Here is a 23,843-nt window from a genome sequence, read left to right as displayed (position 1 = left end):
TCTGAAACTATAGTTGTGTGTGTAGCACAACATGTCATGATATAATTTGCTTTTGATTTTAGGCTGTGAAATGTTTTTTATTAAACATATAATCTACCATAGCAAAAACATCTCTGGTGATATCGCACAAGGCATAGGGTAGTGTGTCAGTTTTTACTGTTTTCTTTACTTGCATGTTTTGAGGCATTTTAAGTTAACATTTAAACTTCCCTTTGCATTAACCAATGCCATCTGAATGTCTGATTTTTTTGTATAAAGAGCTATTTAAAAAAAATAAAAATTCTGAAACCCTGCTCTAAAAATCAATGATTTATTAAATAAAGTTTTTTTTATATATACATATACATATATATATATATATATATATATATATATATATATATATATATATATATATATATATATATATATATTTAACTAGAGCATATTTGGTAGAATAAAAAAATATCTCACTCTGTAATCATTAATGTAATGACACAGTATTTCTTCCTTCCACTCACCTGTATGTAATATTATTATGGTACCATTTGGGTTCCCCGCCAAATAAATTGTAATTGGCCACATCAGGAACACCACAGCGAGGTTGCTTCATGGCCTTCATTGTCGGCTTGTCCAGTTTTCCAGTCTCCTTCAGACCCATCTGTCTCTGCATCTTCTTCAGAGCCTTTGCTATGGGCACCTTGGACTTGAAGCCACCGTGCTGCTCCGTTGCCATGTAACCAAACTTTTTCAGATAACTCTGTCAAACAAGACAAAACACATCAGAGCTCAGCCAAACACTCCCATTCTCAATTTGTTTTTGCGACATTTATAAATTGCTTTCATAAAAAACATATGTAGCTTTAATTTAGAAAGTAAAAATTTCCATTAACATTGTGATATCAGTCTCTGTTCAGGTAATTTGTTTTCCCTGAACAACTTTATTAAAACTCTGTTCTGGGAGTCTCAGAATATGCAAAGAAGAATAAACCATCTGCTACTCACTTGTGCCAGCTCCACATCTGGCACCTTTTTGACGATGTTCCCTGGGGAGGTGACAAGGACCGACTTGACAGGACGGCTCCATCCGTTCTGCACGCCTATTCCCAAAAGTAAACACACCACTAACGCACAGCACCTCATGGCAAGCTCTGCTGCGGCACAAAATGCAACAAAAATGCAAAAACTAATTTCAAAGACAGATAATCAAGTATGAACCAAAGTCAAAAGAAAAAAAAATCTCAGAATATCGGCAAAGTGTCCACTTCAGTGATGTCTTCTGTGTTTTGGAAGTTGGTCCCTGTTGCTGCCTGTCTGAACTGTGCTGCTGGTTGGGGTTGTAGATGTTGTATTTATACAGAGTAGAGTCTTAGTCATCAAACCCTCGTTCCCGCCTACTGTAACATCAGTTCTGTGCAGAAATTTACAGGCTGGGGGAATTTCTAAAACATCCACAGGTAACACTTTATTTGACGGGGTGTGAATAAGACTGACATGTAAACACTTGTCGTAAACATGAATAAGTCTTCATGAATATTTATGACTGTCATAAAGTGTCATTTGCTAAATTATGACACTTTTAATACAAAGTTGACATTATTCAAAATGTCTTTGTTATGACAACTTGGCATTAACCAAGAAATCATGATCTGACATACATTTGTTAGAAAAGTATTACCGATTAAACTTTAAAAATTAGCTGTACATGGTGATGTAATATTGCTCTGACACTTTGTTTAGTCTTAAATTTCTTAAATTAATTGATACTAAAGTAATGCAATACACCATCTCCACCAGTGAGAGGCAGCAGTGTACAAACAGGCGCAGAGTGCCTTGGTAAAGAAGAAATCTATCATCTTGTGGGCCCATAGACATGAATTACTCATGTTCATGACAGGTGTTTATGACAGTGTCATGTCAGTCTTATTCACACCCCGTCAAATAAAGTGTTACTCATCCACATTTATTTCATACCTACTAACTGATGAGTGGATAGCAAGTTTATGTTTTTCTTTCTTTTAAAACTTTTTCCATGTAAAGTGTGACTATTTATCTCTTGCACATCAAACATGTTTTGCTTCTTTGTATAGCACTGCTAAGAAAAAGCTCCTTATTAAGATTTTGTTATAGCATTTCTCTTCTTATTAAAAACAATTTGTGTGTTCAACTACGAACTTGACAGAGAAAAATAAGAGCATCACTATTGTGGGTGATGCAAAATGGATATGTAAGATGCATGGTGGTAGACAGGGCCGACCCAAGGCAACAGCCAACCAAGCAGCAGCTTAAAGGGCCCCCCCCTCAGTGGAGCTGATTTTTTTTAGTAATAATTTCTTTGTCATTATAATAACAAAGACACAAATTTCAATATGAAGTGATTTGTTTTTATAACAATATATATTTGATAATGTATGTAGAATTTATTATTTTATGGAAAAAGCAAAACGATGTCTCAATAAAGGACTTATCCTTCATGGAGGGAAAAAACAAAAACATCAGAAAAAAGCCAAGATAAAGGTTTGTTTTAATGTGCCTTGGTAATGTAATGTAAAAGATTAGTAAAGCTACTAGCTTGATAGCGACCTGGAACGGTCCAGTTCAACAGCCAAACATTTATGCTAGGCTCTTTGTGTTTATGTGAGACTGAGTTTAAACTTTAAATGAGTTGATTCTCATGGTTGGCTCTGTATATTTCTGAGGTATTTTTGGCTTCAAAATGCCGTGTTTAATAACGTTTGGTAACAATAATAAAAAATTCCCGATGTTTGACATTGTGTAGCAAAAGGTTTTTTATGTCAGGCTACACAGCTGCTGCATCGATGAGCTGCTCTATGCTGTAGTACATGTTGTTTGCTGCTGAGCAGAATCATTTTGTGGCTAAAACAAACATTGTTACATCAATTTCTAAGTTATGTGAAACTTCTGTTAAAATTATTTGAAGGCTCAGAATCAGTCCAGTACCGGTACCGGTCCACATTCTCAGGGGAGAAAGACTCACCTGGTATAAATAAAATTTTTAGCTATTGGAGTAATGCTTAAGAGAAATTTATTTAATCAAAGAATCTCATGAATATGTGTGTAGGGCTGCATCGATTGCAATTTTCTGGCTGATCCCTGGTTACCGATCTTTAAGAAGACTGTCCTGCCAATTTTGATTTTAGCTGAAATAATTTCTTTTGGTCTTAAATGTCGCTGAATATAGCAAGAAAGTCAGTACGGAAGCTGATTTATAAACCTTTACTGACAAATATAAGATTAGGGGATGAGATGGGCTTTGTAGTGATTTGGGTTTTGTGTGTTTATTTAGGATTTTGTGTTCTGTTGAGCCTCCTTGTTGTCCCATTTACCCTTTGATTGTCCCCAGCTGTCGGTTGTTTCTCCTGATTATCTCCCTGTGTATTTAAACCTACCTGTGTTCCTTGTTGGGTCCTTGTCACATCCAGTCTGCCGTCAAGTCTGTCATTAGTTTTGTCTTACCAGTTCCTACCAGTTTTGAGCTTTAGCTTTCTGCTCTTTCTGTCCTGCCTGGGTTATTGTTTGTTTTCATCATTTCATTCCCTAAAACCTGGGTCCGCTGAGTCTGCCTCACCACCTTCACCGCATATCTTGACAGAAGAACCTGACCAAAAGTAACTGCGGTGAGGAAAGCAAAATAGGGAAAAAAATATAATGATCTACAACATGGACCTTGCACATTGGAATTAACTAATATCTACAATTAAGGACTACGTGGAGATTGTGGCAGAACCATACTTGGCCTTCAGATGCCTTGGGGTTGCCATCAGACTCCTGTTTTTGCAGAAGGACTGGTCCGACCGTTCTGCTGAGGACTCTTTCTCCTGACTGTGTTCAGTAAACATTCGAACACTGTTGAGCCTTCGAATAAATACTGATTAAGAATATATTCTTTGTCTGGTTCTTGAAACAGTTTTGCCTCACTCTTTGTTAAAGGAAAATTTCCACAACAGTTTGCCGTTACGACCAGGATCCGGCGAGGTGGAGAGGTCAAGGGCGACGAGAGATCGGATGCATTGGCCAATCTGAGGAGTTTGTCTTCAGTTCACCTCCAAATTGAACAAGGGGAGCTGGAGGTTTCGTCCCTGCGACTGCCGACCGACCGGATCTATAAGAACCTCAATACATTTATTGGATGAGGACTGTTTCAATTGGGTTTTTTTTTTTTTTTTTGTTTTTTGTTTTTTTTTCATATCTGCTGCGACGGGCTCCAACTGCTGGTGAACTAAACTCAACTATCTAAGGAGTAGATAGTGGGTGTTTTTTAATCTTTTTCCACCTTTAATGAAACAAAGTAACTATCTAAAAGACAGTGGGTATTTTTAATCTTTTTCCACCTTTAACGAGAGACAGTAAAGAAAGTAACTATCGGAAGATAGTGGTGGTTTTGTTTTATTCTTGCTTAAAGAAACAAAGTAGCTATCCAAGGGAAGATGGTGGGTGATAGCATTTCTACACCTTGAAGGAAGGAAAACCAGTGGAGAGACGTCTCACTGAAAATATGTGTTCCGGAACCTCAAAGAAAAGTTCGGAGGACTTAAAACTTTAATGGGTGGAGTCCAACTTCCTTTCAAAATGTGGCCTCTGAGGCGGACATCAAAAGAAAATAAGATATTGATAAAACTGCTCCATTAACCCAACTTCTCTTGACTGTGTTGACCCTGCGGTCTTTCATTTAGTGAAGCAAAATTGTCCTGTCCAAAGTGTCTCATTTGACCAAATCCTTTCATCTGTGTCCTTTTTTATGCTTTATTTATTTTTCTGTGCAGAATGATATGAGCAGTCTTTTATTTCGGTTGCTGAACCTATACAACTTGAGATGCTATTTGAATAAAAGAAGTTCTATCAAAGTGTCTCTTAGATTTCTGCATATTTTTATGACTATAAACAATGCAAACAAATGGTGGTTGGCAAAACGGTGGGAATTAATTTGCTGTTTACAAGTTAAACAACCAAAAGCAGTCTTATCTCCTCAAATACAAAAAAAAATCTTTAAAGTGCTAGTTGGTGTCCACATACAGCTCTGGAACTTAAGGGACCACTTAAAATGATCTATGTTTGAGTAAAATCAACTTTCTTTTTTGATTCTATGAAGTACTAACACCATGACTCAGACATTTCAAGCAAAAATTATTTGCAGAAAACCAGAAATGGTCAAAATAACGACAAAGATGCAGCGCTTTCAGACCTTGAATAATGCAAAGAAAGCAAGTTCACATTCATTTAGAACCAACAACACTAATGTTTTAACTCAATAAGAGTTCAGAAATCAATATTTGCTAGTTCTGTACAAGTTATATAATTCATCCAGGTACTTAAGTTTTTGCAAAAAAATTCAGAACAAATTGAAAAACTGACATTTATAGAGGATGAATTGTATCACATGCAATTCAGTTTGTTCTATATAATCAGAGGTAACAATATTCCTTTAGACTCGCCTCTTTTTGCTTCTGCTGTAGCAAGAATGGACAAATCCTTTAAGCCACACGTGTCAAACTCCAGTATTTAAGGGCCAGTCTGTGAGAACAAACCTGAATCACATAATTAGACCATTAACAGGACTCCACAGAACATGATTCAGGCCTTTGATTCTGGTGTGTTGAATTTGGGACACATCAAGCTTGTAGGAAACATGATTTGAATGCCTAGAGATCTGCAGCCAGCAAAGCAGAGCAGAGCAGAACTATGACTAATACAGTTTCATGCATGGCAGTGGAGTGTGCAGCTTAACTCACACTGGGTTCACCATGCAAGAAAAAAAACAAAACAAAACTAGCTCCAACACTAGTTTGAGCAGAGATATTTTAAAATGCAACACTGAATTCATATTAGATACACCTCAGAAAGTAGATCTCAACCACATGTTTTTTTTTTTTTTTGCAGCTATCAATCGGCCTCTGGCATAATTCTGGTAGGAAGTTTTATTCTTTGCAATTGGTAAATTTCCTTCAAATTTGGTATTTTTCTAATCTTTAAGGAAATCAGCACCCAGAAATAAACTGGTCAATAAGTCAGTTGGCCAATAAATGTTTCTTATATTATACATGTATATAATCTAAACAGCACTACCAGACATGCAATAAGCACTGTGTGATGACCTAATGATCAGACTGCTGATTGCAGTCCACATTGAACTAAAGATGCCCCAAAACCGAATTTCGCTTAGGGCCCCATCGAGGCTTGGGGCGCCCCTGTCTGTTCTTCACTGTAATAGTTGCAGGTCCCAGGTGGAGGGACAGGCGGGCAGATCTAAATAACCTGTTTTAACAGGAGAAACAAGTGAGCCAGAGGAGAAGGTGATGCTGTGCTGGTAGCTCTCATCCGGATGGAGGGACCCGACAGTGCAGCGGCTTCGCCTTTAGAATTCAGAGCAAATACTGCGTGTCAACATGTTTCATTAATGCAGTTTTTTTTTTATTTACAGATACAGCATATATACAGAAAAAGACAAAATGATAGAGAACTAACTACTTGAACATTAAAAGTAACATTTGGCTACATTGAGGAGCTGGCGGCCATTGCCTACCTTTAGAATTCAGAGCAAATACTGACCTTTGTACTACCAGCACACAGTAACGAACGCCAAGTACGGCGTTCTTCAAAGGACACACTTTACAAAGTTCCACAATCCAAAGATATAGTCCTTCCCCTGATTCATCTGTCTGAAGCAGAAACGGTAGGTTGTAATCCGGGTAACCCAACACTGGCGCAGTCGTAAGTCTGTGCTTTAAGGCCAGTAATGCCTCCTCACATTCCTCTATCCATAAAAATGGTGGCTCAGAAACCAGGCCTTTTTTCCCCCTTCTTTTCTTCATTCTTGGGTCACCACCAGTGAGCCGATATAAGGGAGTTGCTAGGACAGAGGTACCCCCTGACATACCACCTGTAGTAGCCAGCAAACCCCAGAGATTGCAGCACCTCCCTGTGGTTTGTTGGCCTGGTCCAGTCTTTCACTCTACAAATCTTTTCTCGGTCAGTCCGGATTCCCTCAGCAGATACCAGATGACCTAGGTAGTGCACTTCTTTTCTCATTAGCTGGCACTTAGAGGGTTTAAGTCTTAGACCGTGTTCCCGGAGCCGATCAAACACCATCTTGTTTTATGAACTCCACCAATTTCCACAACATGATGCTCCCACCACCATACTTAAAGTATTTGCAAATGAAAAAGACGCTGACAAAGGAAGAATGTTCTCACAAAATTTTTATTGCATTGAAAGCTGGAATATTTGTACAAAATTATTAGTTTTATAAATAATTTTAATGAAGGAGATACAGAATGTCTTCCAGTGCAGTTTATGGCTTTGAAACCAATTTCAGGAAAACACATAAAACCACACAAAATAAATAGGCTCATGACATAAAATAATAATATTAGATGTTGTTATAAATACCAAAAAAAACAAAACAAAATTGAATACTGACAAGGGTCTGAACCAGTCAGACATGAAATTTCATCTGCAAATCCGGAGTTTTATCCAGAAAGCATGTGTTGAAGTTACTTGTATGGGTCTCAAATTATAGGCCACTATGGTCATCAGTTCACAGCATGTCAGACTGAGTGCAAACGATGGTTGCTTGCTTCTGGGCCTTTGACTTGCATTCAGTCCAATGCTGTATAAATAATAATCAGCCAAATTCATTAGAAGCCAGTTGTTCACATTGCATAAAGCACATACATCATACAAAAGTCATGATGCACAAACACTGCATCACATTCTTTTCAGACACCTGCACAAAGAAACATTTGGTTGCTACAGCCTCACATTTATCTCAGTTGTTATTTCTTGATTATTTGGGGCATTTCAGAAGATCATATATCACATTGCCGGTGTGGTCCATCTCCCTGCGAGAATTCAGGCGCCAGTAGAAAAGATCTCTGCAGAAATAAATGTTGCCTGAAAGAGAAACGTTGATGTTACAACGACCACAATGTATGCCATGTTTTGCTGACGTTTATGGCAGGTGCGGATCTAGAAAAATATTCTTGGTGTGGCAAGAGGGGGGCAGGGATTTTTTTCAGGGGTGGCAATGCCAGCATACACTCCTGATCAAAATCTTAAGACAGTTAAACTGCAAGAATTTGCATTTTGCACTATTGGATCTTAAGAAGGTTCTAAGTAGAGCTTCACAATGTTAAAATAAGAAATCAGGGTAAGAGAAAAAAACTTTTGAGCAGGAAATTAATTTAAAACTGCATTTACACTCAAACACGATTTTTCAGCTGATCAAAAGTTTAAGACCATAGATCAAAAATCCCCAAAAGGCCCCCAAAACAGAAATCAAAGTGTCAAAAAAAGGACTCAGTAATGAGTAGCTCCACCATTCTTGTTGATGACTTCTAATAATCGTTTAGACATGCTTGATGCCAGTGCTTCCAGGAGGCTAGTGGGAACGTTGCTCCAAGTGTTGAAGATGGCTTCATGAAGGGCATCCACGGTCTGGAACTGATGTCCATTTTGTAAACTTCCCTTGCCATCCATCCCCAAATGTTCTCAGTTGGGTTTAGATCTGGGGAACATGCTGGATGATCCAAAAGAGTGATGTTATTCTCTTGGAAGAACTCCTTTGTCAGGCAGACATTGTGAACTGCAGCATTGTTCTGTTGAAAAACCCAATCATTACCACACAGACGAGGGCCCTCAGTCATGAGGGATGCCCGCTGCAACATCTCCACATAGCCAGCTGCTGTGTGACGCCCCTGCACAACCTGAAGCTCCATTGTTCCACTGAAGGAAAACGCAACCCAAATCATGATGGCGCCCCCACCACTGTGCCATGTAGAAAACATCTCAGGTGGGATCTCCTTGTCACGCCAGTAACGTTGGAAGCCATCCGGACCATCAAGGTTAATTTTTATTTCTCATCAGAGAAGATAACTTTCTTCCACCTTTCAATGTCCCATGTTTGGTGCACCCTTGCAAAGTCCAAACGGGCAATTTGTGGCGTTGAAGAAGACGTGGCCTTTGAAGACGTTTTTTGTTTCTGAAGCCCTTCTCTCGCAGATGCCGTCTGATGGTAATTGGGCTGCAGTCAGCACCAGTAATGGTCTTAATTTGGGTAGAGGATAGTCCCGTGTCTTGATGGACATCCAATCGGATCCTGCTGCTCTGAGCTGGTGAAATTTTTTGGGGTCTACCACTTGACTTTTTTGTTCTATAACCCTCAGGATCATTTAAAAAATGGAAAATGACTGTCTTACTGCATCCAACCTCAGCAGCGATGGCACGTTGTGAGAGTTTTTATGTTGTCGGTCAAGATAACGGATAACAAAAAAGTCTGGCGCGACCTGCCGCCCTGACACAAACTCACACATCTTCATTCACAGTCTTACTTGTAAATCTATTTTTCTTTTCTTGGACGTTTTGATGTTAGCTTGTCAATGTCTCAGTTTTATTCGCTGGTAAAATCAATCAGCAGCTTGAGATGACTCTGCTGCTCTCTAGTGGCGAGAAGCCGTAATGTTGGCTGGTAACAATCAGAATCCATTATGGGAGATGTAGTTTGTAGTCAATTCGTGCTCAAAACATATTTTAAGTCAATCATGGGCCTATAAAACGCTGGGGCGGGCCACATAAAATGACATGGCGGGCCACATCTGGGCAGCGGGCTGTGAGTTTGACACATGTGCTCTAGAACCTTCTTAAGATCCAAATGAGCTTAATGTAGCACTGAGGATTAAATATAATTTCTTAATATAGTATAGTTAATTATTTTTATGTCTTTCATACTCCTGCTAATTGATATGCATTACTGGATTGGACAGCACCTATTATTCGCTATGTGATTCATTGAATCCAGAAAACAATTTTATCCCAATGCAGGACGAGCAGAAATCTGTCACAAAAATATTCGTAGCGCCATCATTTGTTATCAGATATATCTATTAAATACGACTTAAAATAAAGAGGAGAAACTGGTGTTTGACAAAGTCTCCGTGATACAAATCTATAAACAATTTTGCTTCTGTTAGTTCGGTGTCAAGATCCAAGAGGGGACAAATTTCTCTTATACTGGTCAATCGTTTTATTTTAAATATGCTGTAGGAGCCTAGTTCAATGATTAGTTCAGTTTTTGTCACTTGTTTAACTTTTATGAATTGCAGCGGCTGCAGACAGTTCGCCACAATAAAAGTACAATAAAGCTGATAAACAGGTGAAGGACCAAACACCACTTCTATTCTGCCTGTGTGTCTCTGTGTCGGCTTTACACGGACCCGTTACCATGGCAACCGACAGACAACAGCTCAAAGAGCGGATAGAGCAGAGATGACCGATCAGGGGAATCAACACCAAAAAGCAAACATCTCCCACACAAAAAAGTAGCAAAAACACCAAAACAGAACATTCAGTCTGTTACTGTCAGGCTTGATGTCTATATTGTCATTATTAAGGTTTCGCCTGAGCACAGTGGTGGTTGATTAGTTGATTTAAACAGCTGCTCTACTGATGACTTGGTGGGCGGGTTGACCTGTTTTAGTGCTAACGGAACCAAAACACACCGCGCAGCACATGTTAGGTTATCAAAGTCAATAGAAGGCTAGCAACAGTTAGGCTAGTATAACTGACCCACTGCTCATTTCTTCAATGTTTTCTTTAAGTTAAAACTTTTTCCTCACCTGTTAAATCTGAAGCCATTGTTATCTAATTCATAGGATTGAATTAACCGCTAAATATTGCATCCATTTTTCAGATTCTTTGCGTGACTATGGTAATTTCCTGACCACACATAATGTTGACTCAATGGACAGCAATGACGCAGGTGTGGCGCACGATAAGTCAGGTAATGTCCAGTCCAATAATTTATATCCATCCATATCAATGCTGCTGTCTCTCGCACTTCTCGCTACTCAACAGTAGGTGTCAGGTTACATTGTGTTGCATTCAATGTTGTCGGAAAAAAGAGATTCGTGCGCTTAATGTCCGATTTCTAATAACCATTTATTGAATTCATAGTCGCCAAATTGGGTGGAAACAGGGGTGGCAAGGCTCTCATTTGGTGTGGGAACTGCCACCCCATGCCACCCCAGTAGATCCGCACCTGGGTTGTGGATTTTGGTTCCTGAGCTTGGTGATAGAAGGTATGTTTACCTTTGTGCTTGAACACATCAGAAGGATCATCTGGGACACCTGGAAAGATGGCCCTGATATACATAGGGTATCCTTTGTCAATCCTTCTGGTATTGAGATCTAACCTGTAGGGATCAGCGATAGAATGAGATCTACTGTTGGTCCTTTAACACAAAATGTGTTTAAGGATGGGTTAAATTACAGATTTTGTCTAAAAAAGGGGGCAATTTCTACTCGCCTCCAGATGTTCTCTCCACTAAAGAGAAACACTTTGTTCTTCCCTTTCTGTAGCGCTCCCTCCACCTTCTGCACACTTGGGGGCAAACCAAGCATCTCAAAACTGTAGGAACCGAGCACACTGCTTCCTCTGTTCACCCATAACCTGCTTCCTAATATAACAATCATAATATAATTAAAACTCTTTGTCTAACATTTCAGTGCTCTGATAAGCTCTGGAAAGAACACTCCTTACCTGAAAAGAAGTACATATTCTTGGTCGGAACATCCTCAAAGGCAGAGTCAATGACAGCAGGTAGAGCTGGCCAACTCTGAGAAATGGAAAATGGTCCCTTTCGACCTTCGTCTCCCTTGCTTCGTACCTTCCAGAATTGCCTATTAACCAGTAATGCAAGATTGGCACCTCATCAGGTTATGTTCCTAGAACATAAGTAGAACTAGATATTTACTCACCCATCTTTGAAGAAATGCAGATGTCTCTGAATCACAGTGATGGCGTCAAACTTGAGGATCTTGCAGGGGTCTTTGGTGGGATCTACAGTGGATGGCGTTGTCACTACAGATGAAACAGTTGGGTCCGGTTCTTCTGTGGTGCTGAGAGTAGGACCAGGGCCTGTTTTATTTCCTGTAAAATATGGGAATATTCTTGGTTAAAGCAAAGTTTTCATGTGTTTGACGAGATTCAATGTGAAAGAGTACTGAGTTGTCCGCTCACCGTAGAGGAACTGAATGCCATCAATGTCATCCTGATCCAGGGAGAAATCCTCCACATAGCTGTACTGAGGGTACATGAGAGCGTTTCTAACGGTGGAGTGATCCAAACCCAGGGAGTGTCCAAACTCGTGGGCAGCCACCAGGAACAGGTTAATACCTGGAAGATAGCCAGTAAGAAATCTCATAAATCTCAAAAAATGATAAACGCAGAACAAATTCTTCCATTCATGTTGCTCACCCATGTCAGGACAGAAACCCCATTTCTGGTCTTTATCATAGTTGAAAGTGGTGGCACACCACAATTTGAAGTCTGTCCTCCCGGCAGTCGTACATTTTCGGTATACCCTGCCCTTATGTACAAAAGGAAAGTGGCAGGGATCTCCCACTGAGTTTCCTCCAATTACGGTAGAGTCTGGACAAACAGACAAAATAACTGTGGTTAAACAAAGCGACAAACCACTGTGGTAGGACTTTCATGCCTTGTGTTTCCTATTACCCACCACGTTTGGGACAGAAGCCCCATTTCTGGTCTCTATCATGGCTGTCAGTCGTGGCACACCACAATTTGCCATCTGTCCTCCCCTCACTAGTACATGAGTGGTATTCCTTGCCCTGGTACAGAAAAGGAAAGTGGCAGGCATCTCCCTCCGAGGTTCCTCCAGTTACAGCAGTGTCTGGACAAAAAGAGACAAAATAACTGTGGTTAAACAAAGCAACAAGCCACTGTGGCAGGATTTTCACGCATTGTTTCCTGTTACCCACCACGTTTGGGACAGATGCCATATTTCTTGTCTGTGTCATAGTTGCTAGTGGTGGCACACCAGCGTTTTCCGTCAATGCGGGTGTCGGTGGTGCAGCTCTTATACATCTTACCCTGGAAGATGAAGGGGAAGACACAGGGGGCTCCATCCGCATTTCCGTCAAATGTGAACAAGACTGTGAGGATTACAGTTGAAAGTGTAGTTGGATGAGTTCCAGTTTTCCTTCACAAGCTCATAAACATAATGGATAACTTCAGGCTCGTCATTTTTGTCACGCTTACGTTCACTTTGGCAAACGCCGTATTTCTTGTCTTTGTCGTAGTCGGCTGTGGTTGCACACCAGGGCAGGTTGTCGGAACGGCCTTCAGTGATGCAGCTGCTGTATAATTTCCCGAAGTAAGTGAAGGGGAAGTGACATATGGCGTTTGCATCACTGCCAAAGTAAGTCTTCACCACTGAGAAGACAGATTGGATTGTGTGTTAAAGGAAGTCTGTGCAAACAACACCAGAGGAAAGAGGAAGGTAGAAGCACGTGATTTCTGAGGTGTAGTTACCTTGTCCTTTTCCTAGAGTCCAGTATTCGTCATTGTCAAAGTGGGCGTCCCCGTCAATGCCCTCACCAGGAGAAAAGGCGTGAGCTAGAACGCCTCTCTTACCGTCAAAGGGGTATGGATCCCCGTGGTCTAGAAAGATCATGAAGCAGCTCATCAATGTTTGATTTTTAGAATTCAGCTTCTTAATTGGTTAGAGTGCAAATGTTTGACTTAGAAATGTAAAAAAGAGCACATACCAGCTGTTTCAAAGGAGATCATGATGTCTGCATTGCCATGAAGAAGGCGGGTAAATGTCAGAGGAGTGACATCACTCCACACCTTGAAGGCTCTTGCAATGACTTTATCAGTCAGATTGCTGTCTATGTCAAGAGAATAGTTCAGGATCCTGAAGACACAGTGAACTCAAAATGACTATCTGATCTAGTCTGATGGAAACTTATCAACACTTTTAGTCCAGGTCGGTACCAAAACGCTGTTCGTCAATGTCCTCGGATGTCCAGTCGAGGGATCTGAGTCACGGCACCAAATTGTTGTGGAAAAAAAAATACTACCTAACAATATTCAGGTGAAATCACTCAATTAGGTTTATTCATATATTGTGCACAATACAGAGAGTTTGTGGGACAATCAATAATGAAGCAGTTCTGGATGGAAAGCTCTAACAAGCAGAGTCAACACATGAGTTTTGTATCAAGGATAAGGAATTCAACACAAATGGGTGAGACAGTCTGGTTCTCATGCAGCTGTGGGGAACAACTTCCAACCTTGTACATGTAACCCATATAGTTATTTTGGTGAGAGTTCACAAGCATTTCATATAACAGATTTTAACTTATAGTAATTTTCTACCACAAGCTACAAGAGAGAGTTTTCTGAAACTATAGTTGTGTGTGTAGCACAACATGTCATGATATAATTTGCTTCTGATTTTAGGCTGTGAAATGGTTTTTATTAAAGATGTAACCTACCAAAGCAAAAACATATCTGGTGAAATCGCTAGAGGCACAGGGTATGTCAATTTTCATTTTTCTTTTTATTTGCATGTCTTCAAGCATTTTAAGTTCTCATTAAACTTCCCCTTGCATGCCACAGCATTAACCAATGGCATCTAAACATCTATAACTTTTTTTAATATAAAGTGCTATTTTAAAAAATAAAAAAAATCTGAAACTCTGCCTTAAAAAACAATTTATTAACAAGCAATTGTTTTTATGGTAGAAAAATTGAAAATGTTCTATTTTTCTACCAAATAGAACATATTTTGTAGAAAAAAATATCTCACTCTGTAATCATTAATGTAATGACACATAGTATTTCTTCCTTCCACTCACCTGTATGTAATATCGCTATGGTTCCATTTGGGTTCCCCGGCATATAATATGTAATTGGCCACATCAGGAACACCACAGCGAGGTTGCTTCATGGCCTCCAGTGTTGGCTTGTCCAGTTGTCCAGTCTCCTTCAGACCCATCTGTCTCTGCATCATCTTAAGAGACTTTGCTATGGACACCTTGGACCGGAAGTCACCGTGCTGCTCCGTCGCCATGTAACCAAATTTTTTCAGATAACTCTGTCAAACAAGACAAAACACATCAGAGCTCAGCCAAACACTCCCATACTCAATTTGTGTAATGTCACACATTTATAAATTGTTTTCATACGTCTGTAGCTTTAATTTAGAAAGTAAATATTTCCATTAACATTGTGATATCAGTCTCTGTTCAGGTAATTTGTTTCCCCTGAACAACTTTATTAAAACTCCATTCTGGGAGTCTCAGACTATGAAAAGAAGAATAAACCATCTGGTAGTATTGTAGTACTTGAGATCAGTCTTTGTTTCGCACTCGGGCGCTGCGGACTAGGCATTTTATTTCAAGACGTCAAGACCGCAACTGTGAAAATATCACTAAACGTACAGCACACTGTCCAGTTTATTTGTTAACATCGCATGCGGTTTAGTTAATATTCACCGTGAATCCAGATCCCATCACAAATTAAGCAGATAAATGCATCTACATTTTTCTCCGTAGTAACAAAAACCACAGACTGTAGCCCCAATAACTTTTAATAAATTAAATTAAGCGACTTCACTTAAATTACCCGCTTCACCCGCTGGGGTCTGAACGCACTTTCTCCTGGGGCCCATCTGCAGAAAAATCTGCGCTAATTCATCAGCCAGTTGGATCTGTCTGATCCAAACAGATCAATTGAACTCTGTGAGTGTTTAACCCTGCGCGGTCCGGTGTACGCTTTTACCAGGATTTTTATTTTTGTTTGGTTGTGTTTTCGCTTCTCCGAAACGGTCAGATGTTACGTCTGCAGCTCCTCCAGAACGCCGCTCTCCTGGATAACGTGAATCCAGAAGGCTCCATTTGTTAAATCCGCTGCATGAGTTACTCCCAGTGGTTTTTAATTCTTCGCAGCGTCCGCAGTGGTTGAGCAGCGGACTGCGCATGTTACAGTCTAATTAACTTTTGCATCAACATTTATTTCCCCAAGATAAACTGCCGGCTCCTCAAATGGATTAACACAACGTTGCATTCTCTTTAGTTTTCTCTGGTCTGTAATGGAGACTTAAATTTATCGCGCCATTTCAACCAAAGGTTTTGAATGTGCTTCCTAACCAGACGCTCCAAAGCGTTATTTAACAATATGAGGTGTTTAATTTATTTTTAACAATGTATTTTCATACATTTATGCTTGGGGTGTCCAAGTCTAGTTTTCAGGAGCTACCATCTGCTACTTTAGATGCGTTCCTTTTCTATAACACCTGGATCATTGACTCATTATAAGCCTCTACAGAACTGAGTTGCTGGTAATGAGGGAAGTCAACCTTTTGTCTGGGGTGTGTTTTAGCAGGGATGCATCTAAAAGTTGCAGTCTGGAGGACTGCAGCTGGGCACTCCTGATTTGTACCGTCAATGTGGCCTGTTGAGAGTGGCCAGTATGCTGAAGTGCCCCTCTGTGAAAATGAGTTTGACACCCCTGATCTACGTCATCATTCTATGTTGCTGATTAAATAAAATTATGTGGTAATGACATGTCTGACAGATATAGCCATGAGTTCGTCCTAAGCATATGACGATCTGACAGCATATGCTGACCTGACAGAACGCCCGTTCTTTGTTCTTGTAATGCTCTGCATACACTGCAGTAGCTCTGATTATTTTACTTAATTATGTACATTTTTTTTTAAGGGCTGCACTGTGACGCAGTTGGTAAAGCTGTTGCCTTGCAGCAAGAAGGTTCTGGGTTCGATTCCCGGCCCTGGTCTTTCTTTATGGATTTTGCATGTTCTCCCTGTGCATGCATGGGTTTTCTCCGGGTACTCCGGTTTCCTCCCACAGTAAAAAACATGATATCAGGTTAATTGGCCTCTCCAAATTGCCCCTAGGTGTGAGAGTGTGTATGCATGGTTGTTTGTCTCTGTGTTGTCCTGCGACAGACTGGCGACTTGTCCAGGGTGTATCCCGCCTCTCGCCCGGAACGGTAGCTGGAGTTAGGCACCAGCACCCCTCCTGACCCCACTAAGGGACAAGGGTGTAAAGAAAATGGATAGATGGATTTTTTTTAAATAAACAAAACACAAGAACAAAAGAGCAGGTTGAGGATGCACATTGCTCTATGATTTTTTTTGTTTAAAGTGGCAGCTGTAATGCGTGCCATGGTGTCATGTAGTGGGAGAGAGGGAGAGAACAGTCACAGTGAGTGTCTTGTGGTTGGTTACTTATTGCTTGTTGCTAGTTCATAAGAGCGTTATTTACCGTCAGGGCATTGCCTCAATTGCTATGTTTAATGGTACAGACAGTGGTGGTTTCTGACATGAGCAATATGGGAAAACGCCCAGGGCATTATCTTTTTAGGGATGGCACGAGACCACCGCAGATTTGAAGCGCAGAGATGGAAGCAAAGTAGAACAAAGAGTGTTCTGCTTTTAATATTGGTAAAATCCATTAAGTATTTAATATCTAGGTGTTTTTATGGAAATATGGATGTTTCAGATCAATTTGAAAAGTAATTTTGATCAAATTTCACATTTTATCGTGACATGTAGTGCGGGGCGCTGGTTTTGGTCTTGACTCGGTATCTGACTCTAAAAGTCTTGGTCTTGTCTCGGTCTCAATTCACTCTGGTCTTGGTCTTGACTTGGTCTCGGGTTAGGTGATCTTGACCACAACACTGTCATCTGCTACTCACTTGTGCCAGCTCCACATCTGCCACATTTTTGACGATGTTCCCTGGGAAGGTGACGACCGACTTGACAGGACGGCTCCATCCGTTCTGCACGCCTATTCCCAAAAGTAAACACACCACTAACGCCCGGCACCTCATGGCGAGCTCTGCTGCGGCACAAAATGCAACAAAAATGCTAAAACTAACTTGAAAGACAGATAATCAAGAGTGAACCAAAGTCAAAAGAAAAACAAATTTCAGAAGATCGGCAAAGTTTCCACTTCAGTGATGTCTTCTGTGTTTTGGAAGTTGGTCCCTGTTGCTGCCTGTCTGAACTGTGCTGCTGGTTGGGGTTGTAGATGCTGTATTTATACAGAGTAGAGTCTTAGTCATCAAACCCTCGTTCCCGCCTACTGTAACATCCAGGGCCGTGCAGAGACCACTAAAGGGGCAGGTGCTCAAAAAAAGAAAAAGGGCACATCTAATCGCATTCTAGGACAGAATATTAACAAAGCCACTCAGCTTTCTGAGTTTAATAAACAATGATAAATTACAAAATTGTGAAATATACAATCAAAGCTAAGGTAAATCTCTATACAGAGCATACAACTATGCATATGTAACCTCGGTAATCGTGATCGATCAGTTAGGATCAGTTCTGCGTTGTGTTAAATAAGCGCCAGGAGACAGGATAAGATGAAACGTCGTTTATCTGTGCGAAACAAAATATGGACTGATCAGGTATCAGGTTCATCACAGCGGGTTCAGCACCTCGCGCCCATCTCTCATGAACTGGCCAACAGCCGTATTTAATACATTAACATTGGACAGAAATACAAAGAAATAAAACAACATGTACCTGTGCGAAACAGAATATGGACTGATCAGGAATCAGGTTCAGCACCTTACGAGGAACAGTATTTCATGTTACCAACAAGCTAACAGAACATTTTACCGGAGCTTCAACTCAGTGAACCTACCTCGCGCCCAACTCTCATGAACTGGCAACGAGATGTCTATGTTCACTATATTTAATCCTGCCAACCACCAATAGGGGGTGCTGTTTCACCCTTTTCACATGAACCCAAACTTGGAAGTAATGACAAGTGGAATTCTATACAATATTAACTATGTTACACTTATGTAAGATATTTTATTAGTAATTTCTTTCTGCAGGTGTATTTTGTTATAGGAAAGTATTGCAATATTCAAACCCGCAATTTAGCAAGATATGTAAATCAGAGCTGGTGGTTTAGCTCTGATTTACATATTTTTGTCTTTGCAGAATTACACTATTAAAAATATAAACAAGGGCACAATGCAACCTTTTGGTGACTGTAATCTATAAAAAAAAGAACTGCCTGTTTGCTGCAGTGGAGATGAAGATGGTCCATTCAGGAAAGCAGAGCTGCATCAAACTTTAAGGTGGAACTGCAGAAAAAAAGAAAAAAAAAAACAAAAGCTAAAATTGAATTGTTAATGCATGTCACTATGAGAAAAGCCTACTGAGTTTTGCTTACAACTTTTTTAAACATTTAAATCACACATTTGTTTCATGAAGTGATTTTTTTTTGCAAAACAAACTTATTTGTGCATGTTAGAAATCTTTTCTTGATTTTCTAAGTTTTTGTTTGACTCAAAGTTTTGCTTGTGATTCTCACATGACGTCATGGGCAGGACCCAAAATCGCAACAAAAGATTTCTGATGTTTGCAAATAAAAGTTTATGTTTGGCAAATAACTTTTTAAGTTCACAAAACAAAAATTAGTTATTTAATTTAAAAAAAAAGATTTTCAAACAAAAGAATTTGTTTTTTAAAAAGAAATCATTACAATTCCAAAAGTTTTGATTACAATTTTATTTTACTTAACTGAGGTTAGTTTATTTTTTCCCATTGAATAACTGGGGAAATATTTAACTACATACTCTGCAAACCAGACCCTAAACTTAAAGTCTGGGTTGAGTTTTTTTCCCCTTCATTAATGACATACATTATATCTATCATGGTAATTCAGGGTGAGTTATTTTCAGTGGTGGGAAGTACAATTTTCGTGTATCTGTACTTTACTTAAGTAGATTTAATAATAGGTACTTTCTACTTTTACTCCACTACATTTTACAGTAAGTATCTGTACTTTCTACTTCACTACATTTCTACAAAACCGTCGCGTTACTCGTTACATCCAAGTCGCGTTGCGCTTTTTGTCGGTTAAAATGTGACGTTCAGGGACTTAAGGTCGCGCCGTAAAATTCAAGCAATAACGTGACTTACGTGCCTGTTGTCACCCATCGCCTCCACCTTTACTCGCACACGGAGCTTCAGACATGCGCAGTGGTTTCCTCTGAGCGGGAGAAGATGTCGGTCTGGTCGTCAGTAATATAATAGCGCTGCATAAACCATAAGATATGGCGACATGTAAAATAAGCAGCGCTTATTTAAAGAAAGGTAAGCTCTGTGGACGTGATGCTAGCAAAGCTAGCTGTACTGACTGAGACACACATGTTGCATCTGCAATGAAAAAAAGTTCACTCATGCGCTGAATTATTGTGTGGAGGTGTTGATTGATGTGTCGCAAATATGGGACAACGCTGTGACCAAAGTCTGCAATGTAGTGATATGATATTCAGGAACGATCCGATTCTTCTGGACGGATCTTTACTGATTAAATTTATTTCAGCTCTAAGTATTTAATATCTAGGTGTTTTATGGGAATGTGGATCTTTCAGATCAATTTGAGAAGCAATTTTGATAGGTAAAACTTAATTTTTTTGTGTCATGTAGCGCGGGGTGCTGGTCTTGGTCTTGACTTGGTCTCAGGTTCGGTGGTCTTGACTACAACTCTGCTATGTGGCTCCTTGGTTCCATGTCCTCCCCCACCCACCTCCTTTCCATCCCCTTTCTGTTGGATTTCTTTAAAAATAAATGCCACTAGTGGCAAAAAAGTGAAGTTCATGCTATGTTGGGACAGGAGACAAGACGTTTCCATCCCTGAAAATATGATGCATAGAATCACATATCTAAGTCTAATATATGTTACAGAGTAAACATAATAAAAACATACTTTATCTGTGGCATTGTTCATTAAAATGGCACATTTCTAATGTATTAAAATTAAATACGATCGGTTCACTTAATGATATTGTATTAGGGATTAGATAATGCATTCAGCAAGTACTTTTACTTTTAATACTTAAGTATTTTTAAAAGCCAGTACTTTTTTACTTTTACTTAAGTACAAATGTTAATGTGGTAGTTTTACTTTTACTTGAGTACATTTTTATCTGTGTATTTGTACTTTTACTTAAGTAAATTTTTTGAGTACTTTCTCCACCACTGGTTATTTTTAATTCTAAATGAATATACTTGTTGGACTATTATTTAAGTGCTATTCTCTTTCAAGACACATTAACCTAACGGCAGAATAAATGCAATGTACATTATGCAGCAAAGGAAATTAGAAGATCGGACATATATCCATTATGGAGATGATAAGTTTTGGATGGGCGATGTGCCTCGTACACAGGGAAGAAGCTTTTCAGTTATCTAGCTTTGCTAGCAAAGTCGTTAGCTAGCAGCTAGCTAATAGCACAACAACAGCAGCCTAATGTCTGTATGATAAAAATACTGAATCGATAGATAAGAACAGTTTTTCCTCACCTGGCTGTCTCCTCCCCTCAGTAGTTCTTCAGAGTAAGCCAGAGGCCTGCCAGTGTCTGTTGTATTTCATTACCTCTCTGCTTAAACCGCTGAAGCAGAAACGATACATTCAACATTTTCCGTCATCTGACAAGCAAGTCTACTCCACTTTATTAATCAAAAACGTTTATATATATATATATATATATATATATATATATACATATATATATATATATATATATATATATATATATATATATATATATATATATATATATATATACATACATATATATATATATATATATATATATATATATATATATATATATATATATATATATATAATTCACCAAAAACTGTTCTGTAATCTGGAACGTTCGCTATGCTGAGCTCCAGTTAGCCGCCTTATCTCACAAGGTGACCGGAAGGCTTATTATGTTGTACAAAATAAATAAATAAATAAAATAATTTTAGTACATGTTATTATGTGTCAGAAGAGGGCTTTGAAAAATAATAATACCAACAAAAGAAAACAAAACAAAACAAAACAAAAATTGACCAAAAGGGCACTTGGGGGCAAGGAGCAAAAAGGGCAGGTGCTCAAGCACCCCCTCCCCCGCCCTCTGCACGTGCCTTGTAACATCAGTTCTGTGCAGAAATTTACAGGCTGGGAAAATTTCCAAAACCTCCACAGGTAACACTTTATTTGACGGGGTGTGAATAAGACTGACATGATACTGTCGTAAACACTTGTCGTAAACATGAATAAGTCTTCATGAATATTTATGACTGTCATAAAGTGTCATTCGGTAAATTATGACACTTTTAATACAAAGTTGACATTATGCAAAATGTCTTTATTATGACAACTTGACATTAACCAAGAAATCATGAATTTGTTAGAAAAGAATTACCGATTAAACTTTAACAATTAGCTGTACATGGTGATGTTATATTGCTTTGACACTTTGTTTAGTCTTTAATTTCTTAAATTAATTGATACTAAAGTAATGCAATACACCATCTCCACCAGTGAGAGGCAGCAGTGTACAAACAGGCGCAGAGTGCCTTGGTCTTCTTGGTAAAGAAGAAATCTATCATCTTGTGGGGCCCATAGACATGAATTACTCATGTTCATGACAGGTGTTTATGACAGTGTCATGTCAGTCTTATTCACACCCCATCAAATAAAGTATTTCTCATCCACATTTATTTCATACCTACTAACTGATGAGTGGATAATAAGTTGATGTTTTTCTTTCTTTTTAAACTTTTTCCATTTAAAGTGTGAGTATTTATCTCTTGCACATCAAACATTTTTGCTTCTTTGTATAGCACTGCTAAGAAAAAGCTGCTTAAGATTTTGCTTCTTACTCTGAGACAGATATTTTTTAAAAAAAGTAACCCATGTATAGTTGATTATAGATGATCAAATCAACTTGCATAGATTGTTTACATAATTGTTAGCAATGTAACAAATATCTGCTTCCACATTTTCCTATAGAGTTCTGCTTCCTCTGTTTTAGAAGCTGGATTGCAAAATTAGGTCAAGGATAAAGCAGAATAAGAAAACTGTGTTCTGATGCTTTGTGTACTCAGTCTCTTGAGTGTCTTTACTTTTGTTTGATTAATATCAATAGTGATGGAAACTTTACTCAGTTTCATTAAATAGACAATAAGTAAGAGATTTTTAAAAAGGAATAAAACAGCTACCAAATGAAACAAACATTATTATTAAGTTTTTTTCTCACAGTTTCCCTACATCAGTGTGTTTGGTCTGATTTTTGAGAACTATCTATCTCACTGTAGCTGTTGATGCTATAGTCCACTAACTTCACTCAGAAATTACCCAGATCACAAATAATGATGCATACGTGTTATTTCACAGCATATATTACCTCACTTGTTTTGGTGATGTGCCAAAAGTGTATTTCTCATGCAAGTTTCTTCCCATATATTTCAGCAACATTTCTCTTATTAAAAAACAATTTGTGTGTTCAACTATGAACTTGACAGATAAAAATAAGAGCATCACTATTGTGGGTGATGCAAGATGGATATGTAAGATGCATGGTGGTAGACAGGGCCGACCCAAGGCAAAAGCAAACCAAGCAGCCGTTTAGGGCAGGCACTGCACACGTCACCGGTAACATGAGCTGCTGTGCAATGAGCAGAGCGCATCCAAACATCCAAGGCTCCGATCAGAAAAAGCAAAACGATGTCTCAAAAAAGGACTTATCCTTCAAGGAGGGAAAAAATAAAAAGATCAGACAAAAGCCAAGATAAAGGTTTGTATTAATGTGCCTTGGTAATGTAATGCAAAAGATTAGTAAAGCTACTAGCTTGATAGTGACCTGGAACGGTCCAGTTCAACAGCCAAACATTTATGCTAGGTTCTTTGTGTTTGTGTGACACTGAGTTTAAACTTTAAATGAGTTGATTCTCATGCTTGGCTCTGTATATTTCTGAGGTATTTTTGGCTTCAAAATGCCGTGTTTGATAACGTTTGGTAACAATAATTAAAATTTCTCGATGTTTGACATTGTGTAGCAAAAGGTTTTTACGTCAGGCTACACAGCTGCTGCATCGATGAGCTGCTCTATGCTGTAGTATATGTTGTTTGCGGCTGAGCAGAATCATTTTGTGGCTAAAACAAACATTGTTACATCAACTTCTAAGTTATGTGAAACTTCTGTTAAA

At 39.0% G+C, this 23,843-nt stretch overlaps 1 protein-coding gene across 1 annotated transcript; it reads right to left on the bottom strand.

Moving 5' to 3' along the window:
• Positions 1–6,801: 6,801 nt before the first annotated feature.
• Positions 6,802–17,659, bottom strand: LOC106913043 (matrix metalloproteinase-9-like). Its single transcript, XM_088007406.1, has 13 exons — positions 17,525–17,659; positions 14,659–14,897; positions 13,564–13,712; positions 13,328–13,456; positions 13,055–13,228; positions 12,775–12,948; positions 12,513–12,686; positions 12,014–12,169; positions 11,752–11,923; positions 11,534–11,673; positions 11,300–11,450; positions 11,083–11,186; positions 6,802–7,890 (listed from the first exon to the last, which is right to left on the bottom strand). The coding sequence occupies exons 1-13, from the start codon at positions 17,657–17,659 to the stop codon at positions 7,784–7,786; spliced, it is 2,004 nt and encodes a 667-aa protein (XP_087863532.1). The 3' UTR covers positions 6,802–7,783.
• Between the last annotated feature and the right edge of the window lie 6,184 nt (positions 17,660–23,843).

Source organism: Poecilia mexicana, unplaced genomic scaffold (assembly GCF_051168715.1).
Source record: "Poecilia mexicana isolate PSO_F unplaced genomic scaffold, ASM5116871v1 scaffold_7, whole genome shotgun sequence".
In the NCBI taxonomy this organism is placed as follows: Eukaryota; Metazoa; Chordata; class Actinopteri; order Cyprinodontiformes; family Poeciliidae; genus Poecilia; species Poecilia mexicana.
Note: the sequence above shows the minus strand (reverse complement) of the source record. Positions and strands in the feature narration are given on the sequence as shown.